This window comes from Zalophus californianus, chromosome X, assembly GCF_009762305.2.
Source record: "Zalophus californianus isolate mZalCal1 chromosome X, mZalCal1.pri.v2, whole genome shotgun sequence".
NCBI lineage: Eukaryota > Metazoa > Chordata > Mammalia > Carnivora > Otariidae > Zalophus > Zalophus californianus.
In genome coordinates, this window is record NC_045612.1 from 93,506,985 (window position 1) to 93,523,379 (window position 16,395).

At 38.7% G+C, this 16,395-nt stretch overlaps 1 protein-coding gene across 6 annotated transcripts in view; it reads right to left on the bottom strand.

Annotated features, from left to right (window-relative positions):
• Window positions 1-16,395, bottom strand: part of USP9X (ubiquitin specific peptidase 9 X-linked) — a 157,773-nt gene that overhangs the window by 96,088 nt on the left and 45,290 nt on the right. For all 6 annotated transcript variants that reach the window (XM_027607493.2, XM_027607494.2, XM_027607495.2 and 3 more), the window contains exon 2: window positions 3,172-3,425. In XM_027607493.2, coding sequence (XP_027463294.1) covers window positions 3,172-3,267 — 96 coding nt within the window. In that variant the 5' untranslated portion in view covers window positions 3,268-3,425. The remainder of the gene's footprint in view (window positions 1-3,171; window positions 3,426-16,395) is intronic.

A 16,395-nucleotide genomic window follows, 5' to 3' on the forward strand; every position in this document is an offset into this window, starting at 1 on the left:
GAGCCTGATGTGGGGCTTGATCCCAGAAGTCTGGGATCATGACCTAGCCAAAGGCAGACGCTTAACGACTGAGCCACCCAGGTACCCCAAGCCATGTCATTTTCAACTAAGAGGTCTAATTTTATTCCCTTTTATTCTTCATTTTTAGCATATCTTTCTCTTTCCCCCTTCTTTAGATGTGCATAATATTTCTGAAACTAAGTAAATGTTATTCAGCCATAAAAAGAATGAAATCTTGCCATTTTCAACAACAGGGATGTTTCTAGAGGATATAATGCTAAGTAAAATAAGTCAGAGAAAGACAAATACCATGATTTCACTCATATGTGGAATTTGAGAAACAAATGAACAAGGACAAATGGAAACCAGAAAAATTTTTTTTATTTGCTAGACAGCGAGCGAGCGAGAGAGAGAGCACGAGCAGGGGGAGCTGCAGGCAGAGGGAGAAGCAGGATCCCTGCTGAGCAAGGAGCCCGATGGAGGGCTTGATCCCAGGACCCCGGGATCATGTCCGGCTCAGGTCATGATCCCGGGGTCCTGGGATCAAGCCTTCCATCGGGCTCCCTGATAGGCGGGAAGCCTGCTTCTCCCTCTCCCACTCCCCCTGCTTGTGTTCCCCCTCTCGCTGTGTCTCCCTCTGTCAAATAAATAAATAAATCTTTTAAAAAAAAAAATCTTAATTCCAGTGTAGTTAACACAGAGCAGACTCTTCAATATAGAGAACTGGTAGCTGCCAGAGGGGAGGTAGGTGGGGGAATTGTTGAATCGTATTGTACACCTGAAACTAATATAACACTATGTTAATTATACTTGAATTTTAAAAATAAATAATTAAAATTTAAGACTGAGGAATCACTGACCTCTACCTGTGAAACGAATACATTGTCAATTAATTGAACTTAAATTTAAGAATGTTTAAAAAAATAAAAATAAACAGAAAAGAGAGTGAAACATACTGAAACTCTACTAGCTCCTGGTTTAAAAATAGATTCTTTGGCATCCAACACAAACCTCTATGTTTAAAGAAACCTCAATACTAGGTAACGAATTTATGACACAAGAAAGATTAATGATTCTGTCCAATACCTGTGACTATATACTTCAGTATTTTATGGCTTAAACATGGGAACTGGAGAGGAAAAGGAATAAAGGTGACACATTTATTTGGAAAAATAAAATTAAAACCTGACTTGCTCACTTCTCTAAGATGGCAGAGGGAGAAGAAAGGAGGGCAAAGGGAGAGAGAGCATATGTGCATCTCTTTTCTACCATTCTTATAATAGATTATCTAATCTATAATAACTGGACAATAAGAACTTATCCCCCCAAAAAAACTTATCCCCAAGTGACAAACTTAAGTACCCTACAATATTTTTGCCTAAAACCTTACCCATACAGAATTCTACATAAACATGCACCAACTGTAAGCAGCATGTCTGTGATTCATGTGCATGCACCTCAGCTATAAATTCACCTGCAAGCGTTGTTTGAGCTGCACATCACAAATTTTAGTATGTTTGTCTTATCTGGGTATTACCCAATACTAGTTTATTTATCAGAAAAAGTACCTGAGGGGCGCCTGGGTGGCTCATTCGGTTGAGCGTCTGCCTTTGGCTCGGGTCACGATCCCAGGGTCCTAGGATCGAGACCCGAGTGGGGCTCCCTGCTCAGCGGGGAGTCTCCTTTTCTCTCTGACCCTCCCCCCCTGCTTATGCTCGCTCTCTAATAAATAAAATCTTAAAAAAGTAGGTGAAAATCAATTACTAAACTTCCACTTCAAGAAAAGAGAAAAATAATAGGGCAAATTCAAAGGAAACGAAGGGAACAAAGATAATGGCAAAAGCACACAAGTAGGGAGGGGAGAGAAAACCGAAGTCAAAAGTTGGTTTTGGGGCAAGTTTAATGAAATTGATGAATCCCTAGGAAAGAGTATGAGGAGAGGGAATGCAAATTAGCAGTATCAGAAATGAAAGAGGAGAGATTACCATAGACTTTGAGACATTAAAAAGGTAGTAAGCATATAAGAAACTACTTCTATAAATCTGACAATCTAGGTGAGGGTACAAATTCCATGAAAGACACAACTTACCAAAAGACACATACACCACCCCCCCCCAAAAACAGAAATCAGAAAATTCCCCTATTAAAAAAAGCTGGATCTGCATTAAAACCTTGATGGTTTCACCAATAAAATCTTCCAAATAATTAATGAAAAAATAACAGAACTCTTACACAAAATTCATCCACAGAATAGAAAAAAATATTATCCTGTGAGTTTTAAGGCCAGCATAAAACCTTGATATCAAAATCTACTTTAGGGGCGCCTGGGTGGCTCAGTTGGTTAAGCGACTGCCTTCAGCTCAGGGCATGATCCTGGAGTCTCGGGATCGAGTCCCACATCGGGCTCCCTGCTCGGCGGGGAGTCTGCTTCTCCCTCTGACCCTCTTCCCTCTCGTGCTTTCTGTCTCTCATTCTCTCTCTCAAATAAATAAAATCTTTAAAAAAAAATCTACTTTATACTCTTTGCAAACATTAATTCACTTGATCCTCTTCACAATCCCATGTAGTACTACTGTTAACCCCATTTTACAGATGAAAAACTGAGCCTCAGAGGTTAATTTACCCATTTAGACTAGTACGGTGAAAAGCTCAAATTTGAACACAAACATGACCTGAGTCCATGCTCTTTACCATAGGCTACACTGAATGATTTAATGTTTTGCTCTGGAATTGACAAGGGGATTAAATATTTCATTTGATAACTGACCGTGTAAGACACCAGCAAAAGAGGGGCTACATACTCAAGCATCACCATCTATAGTGCTTGAGCTTTCTTATCATTACTGTTAAAGATATGTAAATATAGGTCTAACAGTTTTATGGTTACTTCTCAAATTATTCAGAACATGCTCCATTTTATTTATTTATTTGAGAGACAGAGAGCGAGGGAGGGGAAGGGGCACAAGCAGGAGGAGTGGCAGGCAGAGGGAGAGGGAGAAGCAGGCTCCCCATGATGCAGGACCTGATCCCGTGGACTCTGTGATCATAACCTGAGCCCAAAGCAGACACTTAACTGACTGAGCCACCCAGGCACCCAGAACATGCTCCACTATTTAGTATCTCATAGTAGACATACCAGTGTAGCTTTAACTAGTATCTTAAACATCGTACCTGATTCTGTTGGAGGGGGGGCTGAGACTGTCCATCAGGAGCCTGGCCCTGGCTGTCATTCCCTCCTACTGGAGAGCCACGAGTCGTGGCTGTCATACTCGACACAGGGCAGATCTTTGCAATTTTGTCTGCTTATGTAGTTGTCTTGAGAAAAGAAATTATAGTCCACTTATAGAAGATGAAGTACCAGCATTTGTCAGTCTTAAAAAGCTCCAATTCAAGAATAAACCATCTTGCAGAGACCATTGCATAACCTACAAGAAAAAAAAGTACATTTGTTTTAGATTTAAAAATCATGAATTAAGGAACTGTTCAAACTTAGTATTACCAGTGAATCTAGTCAAGAGAAGGTGGCTATATAATGAGAGGATAAGGTGAAAAGCTAAAGTCTCATTAATACCATATTTAACTTAAACTGAAAACCGTAGATCAGCTTGTACAAAACCACAGCCTTTTATGTTTCAGCTTTCTTTTGGGATTCCAAAGACATTATCAAGGTATTTAGTTGCCATTTTGATTCAATCATGGAATGGCAAAAACTGTCTTCCGATTTGCTAATACCTTCAATACACTGTAAAAATATGTATATTCAAGACATAAACGAGATAAAATGTTATTTTTAAAAACATTCCAGGAAAGATTGCACAACTAACGTTTATCACTGGTACTAGGGCATTATAAATGGTTTTTGAACAAGCTTATAACAGGTTTTAACAGAAACTTTAAAACTTTGGGGGAATTTTTCTTTGGAAAAAGTTCAAACTATGTACTACTATTCCTAAACAACCCAGTCGTCAAGTGACCCTGACTCTCCACTTTTGGCAAGGTTTTGGTCACAGGCATTCCCAGAGGCATGACAGGGCTAGAGACCACAACTGTTTAACAATGGAATTCTTTGTTACCTCACCAGCAAAGGTGTACAGGGGAATGTCAGCAAAGCCTCAATTCTATATATTAATTAGACCAATGGCTCTCATCCTTAGCTGCATACGAAAATCATCTGAGATGCTTTGGAAAACAATGATGTGCACACCCCTCTCCAGAATGAATAAATTACTGTATTTGAGAGTGAAGCCTAGGCATCAGTACTTTCCATAAATTCTCCCCTGGTGATTGAGAATTGTGCCATGAGATTGAGAGCCTTAGCTGATGAGTTATAGGTATTTCATTATAAGGCGACCATACTTTCCATGTAGTCCAGAACAGTCCATGTTTGCCTCCAATTTAAATATAATCACTTGGGGCACCTGGGTGGCTCAGTCAGTTAAGTGTCTGACTCGATTTTGGCTTAGGTCATGATCTTGGGGTTGAGGGGCTTGATTCCACAACCCTGAGATCACGACCTGAGCTGAAGTCAGACACTTAACTGACTGAGCCACCCAGGCACCTCTAAAATAAACCTTTAAAAACAAAGTCACTTAGGGCGCCTGGGTGGCTCAGATGGTTAGGCGTCTGCCTTCGGCTCAGGTCATGATCCCGGCGTCCTGGGATCGAGTCCTGCAGGGAGGCTGCTTCTCCCTCTGCCTCTGCCTCTCTCTCTCTGACTCTCATGAATAAATAAATAAAACATTAAAAAAAAGTTTAAAAAAATAAAATAAAAAAATAGTCACTTAACCCAGAGATAGGTCCCTAACAAGATTTTGTTTCATTTATCAAATTTGTGTAACAACACAGTTTAAGACCGATAATATCAAATACTGGTGAGGCTAAAAATATAGAAAAATGTTTAATACATAAAGTGAAAATACAAAAGAGAACACGAATGAGCAGCCTTTCACTTTTGTTTTCCATTTTCATACACCCTACATTACAAAAAAACTCACGTGAAGTAAAGAAAACAATTTTAAAAACCTGGAGAAACTAGCTAATAATTTTCTTTAGTCATTTTGGGTCTGCTGGCAAATTATTTGAGTGCCTTTCTTTTCTTGCCACTCAAAATTATCAGCTAATCAATTCAACTTGATTCTTCTCCACTTCAAATTTGTTCCAACTTCTTCCCTTTGTTTCCCAACCTGGGTTCATGATCCACTTGTGTATACTGTCCCCAGAGGGTGATTCCCCTCGCTCTTTTCCTGGATGCCTTGTTATTTGTCTATAAATATGCTTGAGTCTTCCTTACTGAAAAACCACCAATCTCTGCCCTTCCCTTTTCCCAAAAATCTTTTTTAATTTTATTTATTTGAGAGAGAGAGACAGAGATAGTGAGAGAGCGAGCACAAGTGGGGAGGAGAGGGAGAAGCAGGCTCCCCACAGAGCAGGGAGCCCGATGCGGGACTCGATCCCAGGACCCTGGGATCATGACCTGAGCCGAAGGCAGACGCTTAACCGACTGAGCCACCCAGGCGCCCCCTTTTCCCAAAAATCTTAGGAAGAATGTCTCTGCTTCCCCTTTCACCTCTTCCATTTTCCCTCATCATCTGGCTGGGTCTAAGCTACCAAAATTGTTTTAAGTCAGTGGGTCGTAACTGAGGACTATGGATGGATTTGAAGATAACTCCCCTAAAACTACATGCAAAGCTTTGTGAATATGTACATTTGGTGGGGAGAGAAGGGGGAGAAGGTCTGATTCATAGATCATCAATGCTCTACTAACGGACAAATCGAGTAACTGCTTCTTGCTGTTCACCCTGCATGCCCTCTTCTCAGCATGAGATACAATACAATACAATCCTGGACTCCAGGTTTTCTTTCCTTTCCACTTCTTTTCAAGGGGGATGGTGGCAGGTAGTAGTGATGTCAGTGAGGACTAGTTCTGAACACTGAAACAGAAGTGAAAACATCCACTGGACAGTTCACTCTCCAAGTCTGAACTGAAGCAAAACCTCGGGATCTTGAACATAGAGCCAGTTATTCACAAAAGGGTCAAAAGAGGTGGACTCATTAGTATAACCTCAGAGTCCCCCCAGCCTCCCATAAACACAACCTCCACCTGGCCACCACCTACTGAGAGGAAGTGGGTCACAATGTTATGGGATGGTAGGAAGTAGCATGATATACTCCCAAGTGTGGGGAAAGTCTAGGAGAGAGGACAAATCCTGAGGTACACCAAAAATTAAAGTCGGTTTTGTTTTTTGTTTTTTTTTTAGGTAAATCTTCACCATTTACACAGAATGTGGTATTTTCCTAAAATTAAAAACCAAGCATCTAAAAAGCAACTTGACCAAAGCACAAGTAGAAAGTTAACAAGTCTAGAAATTCTATTACCTTGTCCACTACACCAATACTCTCTCTCTTTAAAAAGCCTTTCCAGGAAGGAATCCAAGGACAAAAGAATAAACAAAATGTGGTATGCACACACAATGAGATATTCTCTAGGTGTTAAAAAGGAAGGAAATTCTAACACATGCTACAACATGGATGAACCTTGAGGACACTATGCTAAGTGAAATAAGCCAGTCACAGAGACAAATATTCTATGATTACACTTACTTGAGGTGCCTACACTAATCCAGAAAGTAGAAAGGTGGTTACCAGAGGTTACGGGGAGAAGATTGGGGAGTTAATAACAGGTGCAGTTTCAGCTTGGGAAGATTAAAAAAAAAGTTCTGAAGATGAATGGTGATGGATGATGGTGATGGTTGCACAATGTGAATGTAACTTAATGGTCAATGAATTGTATGTACACTTAAAAATGGTTAAAATGATAATTTAAGGTTATATGTATTTTCTCACAATAAAATTTTAGATATATATATAGCACTGACTGCTCTCTTGCTTTACAGTCCTTCAACATTTGGCGATCATTTGAGTTAAAATATCTTAAAATTATATCGTGTTTGTTGTTTTATGCTCAACATCCTTCTATCTATATGTATCCCAATAACCCTCCATCTATAGACAAATCAAAACTATCTGGCAAAAGTCTGGAAATAAACTATTCTAAACAAAAGTATTCTGTGGATTACTAAAGAACTATCCCTTTAAACAAAATACAGTATTTTTGTGTATCTGACCACAGAACTAAATCATCATCATCATCTTGCAGAATATCCCACTGACAAAGCCTCAAGCTGCCTGCCATCCCTATCTCCTCTTATATAATTCTCACCTTTCCATCCCTTGGTTTCTAGATTTCTTCTACCTCTGTCAAGTTTTCCACACTTCAAGATTTCCAGGACTGCTGAGCAGGTATGTCAGGTCTCAGCATAGCATACCCTGCTCTATTCTGGTATTAACAGACATCTCTCTCCCACCACATAAAAATTGATACCTTTCTTCAGTATGCTAGGATTGAAAGATTAAGAGCAAGAAATAGGTATGGAGCAATTAAAAACACTTTCTGGATTTTTTATGTACATATGTATGTATGTATGTATTTATCAGAGAGAGAGAGAGGGAGAGCACAAGCAGGGGGAAGCGGCAGGCAGAGAAGCAGGCTCTCCCAGCTGAGCAGGGAGCCCGATGTGGGACTCGATCCCAGGACTCTGGAATCATGACCCGAGGTGAAGGCAGACGCCTAAATGACTGAGCCACTCAGGCGTCCCACCTGCTGGATTTTAAAAACGTAACTTTTATTTCAAAATCCCACCTCTGCCACTTAACAAGCTGCCTATCTTCAAGGCCAGGGACGTCCACTCTATCTTCACAGGTGTTTAAAACTGAGATAATGCCACCCACAAAAATGCCACGAGGATTATTTAAATATAGGTGTTTTGCAAATACCAAGCACGCAGTAATTCTTAAAATATGTAATTTTCTTTTCCCTTTCTATAATGTACTGTGCAGGGTTCTTGAATATCTGAGGTAATAATTGGAAAATAACATTTTCAGATATAATTTGGAAAGCTTTGAATGGTAAAAAAAATTATCAAAGATATGCTACAACTAAGTTATCCAAGAATTACACTGCTACCTTTCTTAATAAATCCCATTCAATCCAAGTGGAGGAAATAGATGGGAATCACACTGTTTTACTTGATTTCCAAGAAGCAGTCCCAAGTACAGAGCTTGTTTTCCAGGAGACATTTAGGCATACCCAGCAAGGCTAGAACAAGCTTTCTACCAAGTCAAAGCAGCAGTCCACTGAGCAACTAAAAAATTATTCAGATCATTTGAAATTTAACACAATAACCATTTCCTAAAGGAATGCTCAAATTCAACATATCCAATGTGAAAATTTACTGGTATGAAATTTTAAGCTTTGCATAAAAAGCATCAAGTTTTATTTTATTTATTTATTTGACAGAGAGAGACACAGCGAGAGAAGGAACACAAGCAGGGGGAGCGGAGAGGGAGAAGCAGGCTTCCTGGATCATGACCTGAGCTGAAGGCAGACACTTAAGGACTGAGCCACCCAGGCTCCCCTGAAGTTTTATTTTAGAAAAACAAAAGTATTGTAAGGGTCACTGTTCTCCCTTTCTTTCACTCAGGTTTTACCAGAAATTATGTTGGATTTTCTGCAATGCAACATGTAACCACAATGGCAACATTAGACGACATTTAGAAGACAGCATTTTTTGTATTCAAACTTAGCATCTCAGTATCTTCCAAGATGGGAGAAGCATCACCTTTACCTGGTTAAAGGTTGGCATTATGTTTTTTTAAAAATAACCTAGTATTCCGTAAGTGGCAACCATTTATATTCACTTTAAAATTTGCGGAACTGAATTTCTCCAACAGTTTTCTCTCTCTTTTTAAAGATTTTAGAGTATGAAAATACTTACTTTTAGGCCAAAGGTATTTAGACCTTTCTGAATTCTATTTAATAATATTTTTTTTTTTTTTTTTTTTTTTTTTTTTTTGAGAGAGCAAGTGCAAGCACGAAGTAGGGAGGGGGAGAGGGGATCCTATCTAGAGGATTCCAAGCAGGCTCCACGTCCAGCATGGAGTCTGACACAGGGCTCAACCTCACAATCTTGAGATCATTACTGAAGCAGAAATCAAGAGTCAGGCACTTAACTGACTGAGCCACCCAGGCGCCCCGACCTTTTTGAATTTTAAATTGGGATTTCTATTACTATGACAGATTAAATATGCTTAAAGGCAAACTTTTTATATGCATTATCTGGGGAAAAAAAAGTATCCTGTCCTACATAGAAGTTTTTCTACTACATGAGAAAAGACACATACAGCTACTGCAGGTTTAGACACTTCCATGGACACAGAAAAACTGGAAAACCCAGAAACTATTAAAAAAAATACACACACACAAAATAAAAACAAACAGTTTGTGCAGTTAATTATCTGCACCAATAGCTGGACTTACAGGATTTTTTTTTAATATCCCTTCTAAGAAAACATTGAAATATGAGTAAAAATAGTTACTCAGAATAATCCTGAATCTAATTTTTTGGTAACCTTACTTGCAAACATTGCTATTTTACTTGCTTTAATTATCTAACTATGTATGATTATTTCTTGTCACACTCCTCACAATTATATTCAGACACTATGATCTATAACCACTCTAGTGGGTAAAGGCAAAATAGGTTTCAGTATTCATACTATCCAAGGAATTTTTTCTTTTGTGGATTTGTTGGTTCCATTCCATTCAAAGTTTCTCTGTGACTGCAATTCTACACCCAGTTACAACGTGTTTTTTCCCTCACACTAAGCAATCTCACTCTAGCTGGGTGTCCTACAATATGACTAAATTCTGACACTATCTACCTGGAGATAGCATCAGATCCCACAGGTTAAGGGCTCAGTCAGTCCTACAAGATCGACCTCTCCCCCACACCTCAGTCACCAGTCACAAGTCCAAGTTGTCACCTGTGCTTCTCACTAATCGGCTATAGACTGGAGGTTCCAACGATCCCTGCACCCTGGGATCGATTAATTTGCTAGAGTTGCTCACAGAACTCAGAAAAACTTTTTATTTACTAGATTATGGTTTATTACTAAAGGATGTAACTCAGAAACAGCTAGATGGAAGAGATGCGTAAGACAACATATGGGGAAAGGGCAAGGAGCTTCCATGTTCTCTCTGGGCTCACCATTCTCCCCAAATTTCCATGTATTTACCAATCCAGAAGCCCTCTGAACCCCGTCTTTTTGGAGTTTTATGGAGGCTTCATTACATAGGCATGACTGGTTAAATCACTGGCTATTAAAGGTTAAATACGATCTCTAGTCTCTCCCCCACACCCCAAGGGGGTGGGGGAAGGGGCTGAAAGTTCCAACCCTCTAATCACGTGGTTGGTTCCCCTGACAACCAGCCTCCACCCTTAGGGGCTTTCCAAAAATCACTCATTTACATAACATAAGATGCCCCTTTTTGGCTCTTACCACTTAGGAAATTCCTAGGGTTTTTGAAGCTCTGTGCCAGAAACTGGAATGAAGACTGAATATATATTTATTATAAATCACAGTTATCACAGGCTCCCTTTTTTAATAGATTTATTGAGACTGTGGGGCAATTAAATCCCAGGGCATCACCTAAAACAATCAACCAATCAGCCAACAATTAGGGGAGACTAACATTTGCATTGATACCAACAGAGGGAGACAGCTTGACACAGAAATGCTAAGCCTGTACCCTCTGAAGAGTAAAATCACAGGCTGCACACTGCAAGGAAAATGGATTTCATTACAGCAGTCTAGCCAGTTGCTAGACAGACAAGAAAGTAACAAGTCTGTAAGTATGGGTAGTGGGGAATCAGTATCCAAAATTACTATGGTAGACTAAAGATCCAGTAATCTCCCCCAAAATTTACAAGATCTACAAAGATAGGAGACTGTGGCCCATACACGGGGGAGGGGGGCAGGCAAAAGAAACTGGCTTTGAGAGGGTCCACATGTCAGACTTAGCAAAGACTTCAAAACAGCTATTATGAGTATGTTCAAAGAACTAAAGGAAAAGTGTGCTTAAAAGAAGTAAAGGAAATGAGCGCCTGGGTGGCTCAGTCAGTTAAGCGTCTGCCTTCGGCTCAGGTCATGATCTCCAGGTCCTGGGATCAAGCCCCGTGTTGGGCTCCCTGCTCACAGGGGAGTCTGCTTTTCTCCCACTGCCCCTCCGCTCTGTGTATGTGCACGCTTTCTCTAATAAAAAAATAAAATCTTAGAACAAAAAGTAAAGGAAAATATGACATTTAAAAAGAGACTATAAATAGATAAAAGAGTAAGAAATTAAGGAAAAAAATGAAAATTCCAGAGTCAGAATTTTTAGTCAATAACCAAAAAAATGAAAAAATTAACTGAAGTGGTTCAACAGAAGATACAAGCTGTCAGAAAAAAGAATAAGCAAGCTAGTAGATCAATAGATTAAGCAATTTGGAGAACAGAGAGAGGAAAAAAAATGAGTTTCAGAGAAATGTGGAACACAATTAAGCATACCAACATATGCATAATGGAGTCCAGAAAGAGAAAGGAAAAGACATTTGAAGAAATTATGGCCCAAACTCCCCCAAACTCAATGAAAAACATTAATCTACACATCCAAGAAGTTCAGCAAACTCCAACTAGGATAAATTCAGAGAGACCAGATTGAGAAACATAATCAAAATGTCAAAAGCCAAATACAAAGAGAAGTGAGAAAGCAGGAAGAAGCAAATCACACAGAAAGGTTCCTCAACACGGTCAGCTGATTTCTCATCAGACAATATGGACGCCAGAAAGCACCGGGTTGACACATTCACAGTAGTAAAAGAAAAAAAACCTGTCAACCAAAATTGTTTCAAAAATGAAGTCAGAGATCAACTTCCAGCATGACAGCATAAAGAGCTTTGGCAGACCCAATCCCCAGTGAAAGAGCCCTGATAAATATAAGAACAGTATAAATGCATTTTTCTTTCTGCTCTTAACTAATACAAAAAGCATCATAGAAAATGAAGTGTACATATGCATAATTGGCTCTACTGCATATAGAAATATTTCCCTATAACAGAATGAATTAATGCAAAATGAATGACCTAAAAAATCAAAATCTACAAAATTCTTTGAAGAAAACATAAGGATAAATCTTCATGACCTAGCATTTCAGCAATGGAGAATGGGAGGGGGGAAAACACCCACTACAAATCACAAATCTAATAAGGGACCTATATTTAGAATAAAAAAAAAAAAAAAACCCTCCTACAATTCAGTAATAAAAAAGACAACCAACTTAAATATGAGGAAGGCGGGCGCCTGGGTGGCTCAGACGGTTGGGCGTCAGCCTTCTGCTCAGGTCATGACCCCAGGATCCTGGAATCGAGTCCCACATGGGGCTCCCTGCTCGGAGGGGGGCCTGCTTCTCCCTCTCCCTCTGCTGCTCCCCCACTTGTGCTCTTTTGCAATCTCTGTCAAATAAATAAATAAAATCTTAAAAAATAAATAAATATGAGGAAGGCATCTGAATAGGCATTTTTCTCCAAAGAAGATGTACAAATGGCCAGTAAGTATGTGAAAAGATGCTCAACACATCATTAGCCACCAGGAAAATGCAAATCAAAGCCCCAATGAGATAGATTCCTCCCACTGACTAGGATGATTATAATAAAAAAGATGGAAAATAACAAGTGTTGGTGAGGATGTAGAGGGAGAATCCTTGTGCATTGCTGGTGGTAGTGTAAAATGGTGCAGCCTCTGGAAAATGGTATGGCAGTTTCCCAAAAAACTAAACACAGAATTAGTATATTACACAACAATCCCACTTCTGCATATACACTCAAAAGAGTTGAAAGCAGAGGTTCAGATTATTCGTACACCCATTTTCACAGCAGCACTATTCACAGGAGCCAAAAGGTAGAAGTTATCCAAGTGTCCATCTACAGATGAATAAAATGTGGTATACACAATGGAATATTATTCAAGTTTTAAAAAGGAAGTCAAGGGGCACGTGGGTGGCTCAGTCCGTTAAGGCCCTGACTCCCACTCAGGTCATGATCTCAGGCACGGTGCTCCGCCCTCAGCCCTGCCCCTCCCCCACCTGTGCTCACTCTCCCTCCCATATAAATCTTTAAAAATAATAAAAACAAAAAAGAAGTCAAGACATATTATAACATGCACGAACCCTGAAGACATTACACTAAGTGAAATAAGCCAGTCACAAAAGGGCAAATATTGTAGGATTCCACTTATCTATGACACATAGAGTAGTCAACTTCAGAGACAAAAAAATGGTGGTTATCAAGGACTTGGGGGAAAGGAATTTGAGGAATTAATATTTAATGGACACAGGTTCAGTTGGGGAAAATGAACACATTCTGGAGATGGATGGTGGTGACAGCTGCACAACCAAGTGAATGCACTTAATACCACAGAACTGTACACTTAAAAATGGTTGAAACGGTAAATTTTACATTATGTATATTTTCCCAACAAAAGGGTGGGAGGACAGAAAAGTGTTGGTGAGAACGTGGAGAAAGTGGAAACTTTAAACACTGCTAGCAGGAATACAAAAAGTTGCAGACTCTTTGAAAAAGTTTGGCCGTTCCTCAAAAAGTTAAATACACAATTAACATATGACCCAGTTGTTTTAACTCCTATGTATATAAATGAGAAATGAAAAACATGTCCACACCAAAAAGATGTACACGAATGTTTGTAGCAGCATTAGCCAAAATGTAGAAAACACCCAAATGTCTGTTAACAGATGAATTAACAAAATGTTATACCACAGAATAGATTCTTCATAAAAAAGAATATAGTTCTTATACATGCTACAATATGGATGAGCCTTGAAAACACTATGCTAAGTGAAATAAAGCAGTTACAAAAGAACAAATAAACTGATTCCACTTGTCTATTTAGAATAGGCAAATTCATAGTGACAGAAAGCAGAGGTGGTACCAGGGATTGGAGCTGAAGGAAAGGAAGGATAGAGATTTATTGGTTAGCTATTACAGAATGTGTCTGTGGTGATGAGTAAGTTTTGGAAGTAGATAGTTGTGATGATTGTACACCACTGTGAATATAAATAATGCACTAAGCTGTACACTTAAAATGGTTAAAATAGCAAATTTTGTGATATATTTTAACACAATCTTTTAAAATGATGAACAAAAACCACTGAATTGTATACTTTAGATGGATGAACTGTAGAATATGTAAATATCTCAATAAATCTATTTAGAAAATGTAAACAAATACAGTGGAAAAATTAATTGGAAGGAATTAAAATACTACATTAGAAAATATCCACTTAAGGCAAAAGAAATCAGTAAAAGAAACAAAAAAAAAAAAAGACATGAGATACAGAAAACAAAGTAAAATGGCAGATATAAATCCAGCTAGATCAATGACATTAAATGTGAATGGCTCCTAAAATTCAATCAAATCACAGAGATAGACTGGATTTAAAAAGAAAGATCCAGGGGCACCTGGGTGGCTTAGCTGGTTAAGCGACTGCCTTCGGCTCAGGTCATGATCCTGGAGTGCCGGGATTGACTCCCACATCAGGCTCCCTGCTCAGCAGGGAGCCTGCTTCTCCCTGACCCTCCCCCCTCTCATGTACTCTCTCTCTCATTCTTGCTCTCTCAAATAAATAAATCTTAAAAAAAAAAAAAAAGGAAGATCCAACCACATGCTGTCAATAGGAGAATTTTAGATCCAAGGATACAAATTGGTTAAAAGCAAAAGGATGAAGAGCACCTGGCTAGGCCAGTCGGTAGCGTGTGCAACTCTTTATCTTGGCGTCATGAGTTTGAGTCCCACATTGGGCACAGAGGTTACTTAAAAAAAAAAAAAAGTAAAAGAATGGAAAAATATGCAGCATGCAAGACAGCAATCATAAGAAAGGCAAAGTGTCTATACATTTATCACAAAAAATGGACTAAGACAAAAAATACATTACTAAAGATAAAAAGAACATTTTATAATAGAAGGGTCCATTCGTCAAGATGTAACAATTATAAATACATATACGCAAAGTACCCGAGCCCCAAAATATATGAAGCAATTCAACAATTAAAACTTCCAACTCCCCACTTTCAATAATGGATGAACAACTAAGAAAAGATCAAGGATAGAAGATTTTAATAACACTATAAACCAATTAGACAATACAGACATACGTAGAACACTTATACCAACAACAGAATATACTCTTGAGTGCACATGAACATTCTCCAGAATAGACCATATGCTACGCTGTAAATCAAGTCTCAATAAATTTAAAGGACTGAAAGTTTCGTTCTTTGAACAGAGAGAAATAAAACTAGAATTCAACCAAAGGAAATTAATTTATTTTGGCACAGTGATCATATTCAAACCATTTACTAGTTCCTCAATTGATTTTCCTATATATAATCCTGCCATCTACAAATAATGAAAAACCTGAATTCTCCTTAAAGACAAAATAAAACAAGGCACGATCATGTCACTGAAATATACCATAGACTATTTCTTCTTTTTCCTTAGTGAGTATATTTATACATTATATTTACACATATTATACTTAATAAATGCAAGAAATTTAGGCACACAAAACGATGAGACTAAAATAGCATACCTGTGTATTCAGCTCCATAGATCGTACCTTGAAAACTGAAACATTACAAATCCTCACACATCACTACTTTTTAAAATTGTCCAGCCCTGCATAAAAATAGCCATCCAAATACATCCAAAACATCGGGTGCCTGGGTGGCTCAGTTGGTTAAGTGTCTGCCTTCCGCTCAGGTCATGATCCCAGAGTCCTGGGATCCAGGCCCAATACCGGGCTCCCTGCTCAAGGGGAAGTCTGCTCCTTCCTCTCCCTCTGCTCCTCCCCCAGCTCATGCTCTCTCTTGCTCACTCTCAAATAAATAAAAATAATTTTAAAAAAAGGTTAAAAATACTCCCAAAACATCAATGAAAACTTAGGAAGTGTTAAAAAAACATCAATATTCAGTTAAGTACAATCTATATTTAATCTATTTCAAATCAATGATATGCACAGACAGGGAAGAAGGGGAGAAGTAGAATAGTATGGATTAAAAGCAGAAAAAGAACCAAAACATGAGGGAAGCAATGGGGTAGGGGTGACAGACAAGGAAGTTAACATTTACTAAGCACTTAACCTTGAGCCAGATTATCATTTAAAGGATTGTGATCTATTAACTTCTTTAATATTCATAACAATCCCAAGAGGTAATCATCATTACCAGTTCACAGATGGAAAAAAACTGAGGTGCACAGACATAATCTGACTAATTTGAAATAGCTAATAGGGAGAACAAAGTTAGCAAATCTAGATTCCAAATCGTCTTTGACAAGTTGGTACCACTGCCTCTGCTCATCCCCTTGCTATGCTCCATCACTATTTGTGCCTATTTCAGTGCTGTAAGACACCAGTGGGGAGGAATAGAATGACTTCACCAATCC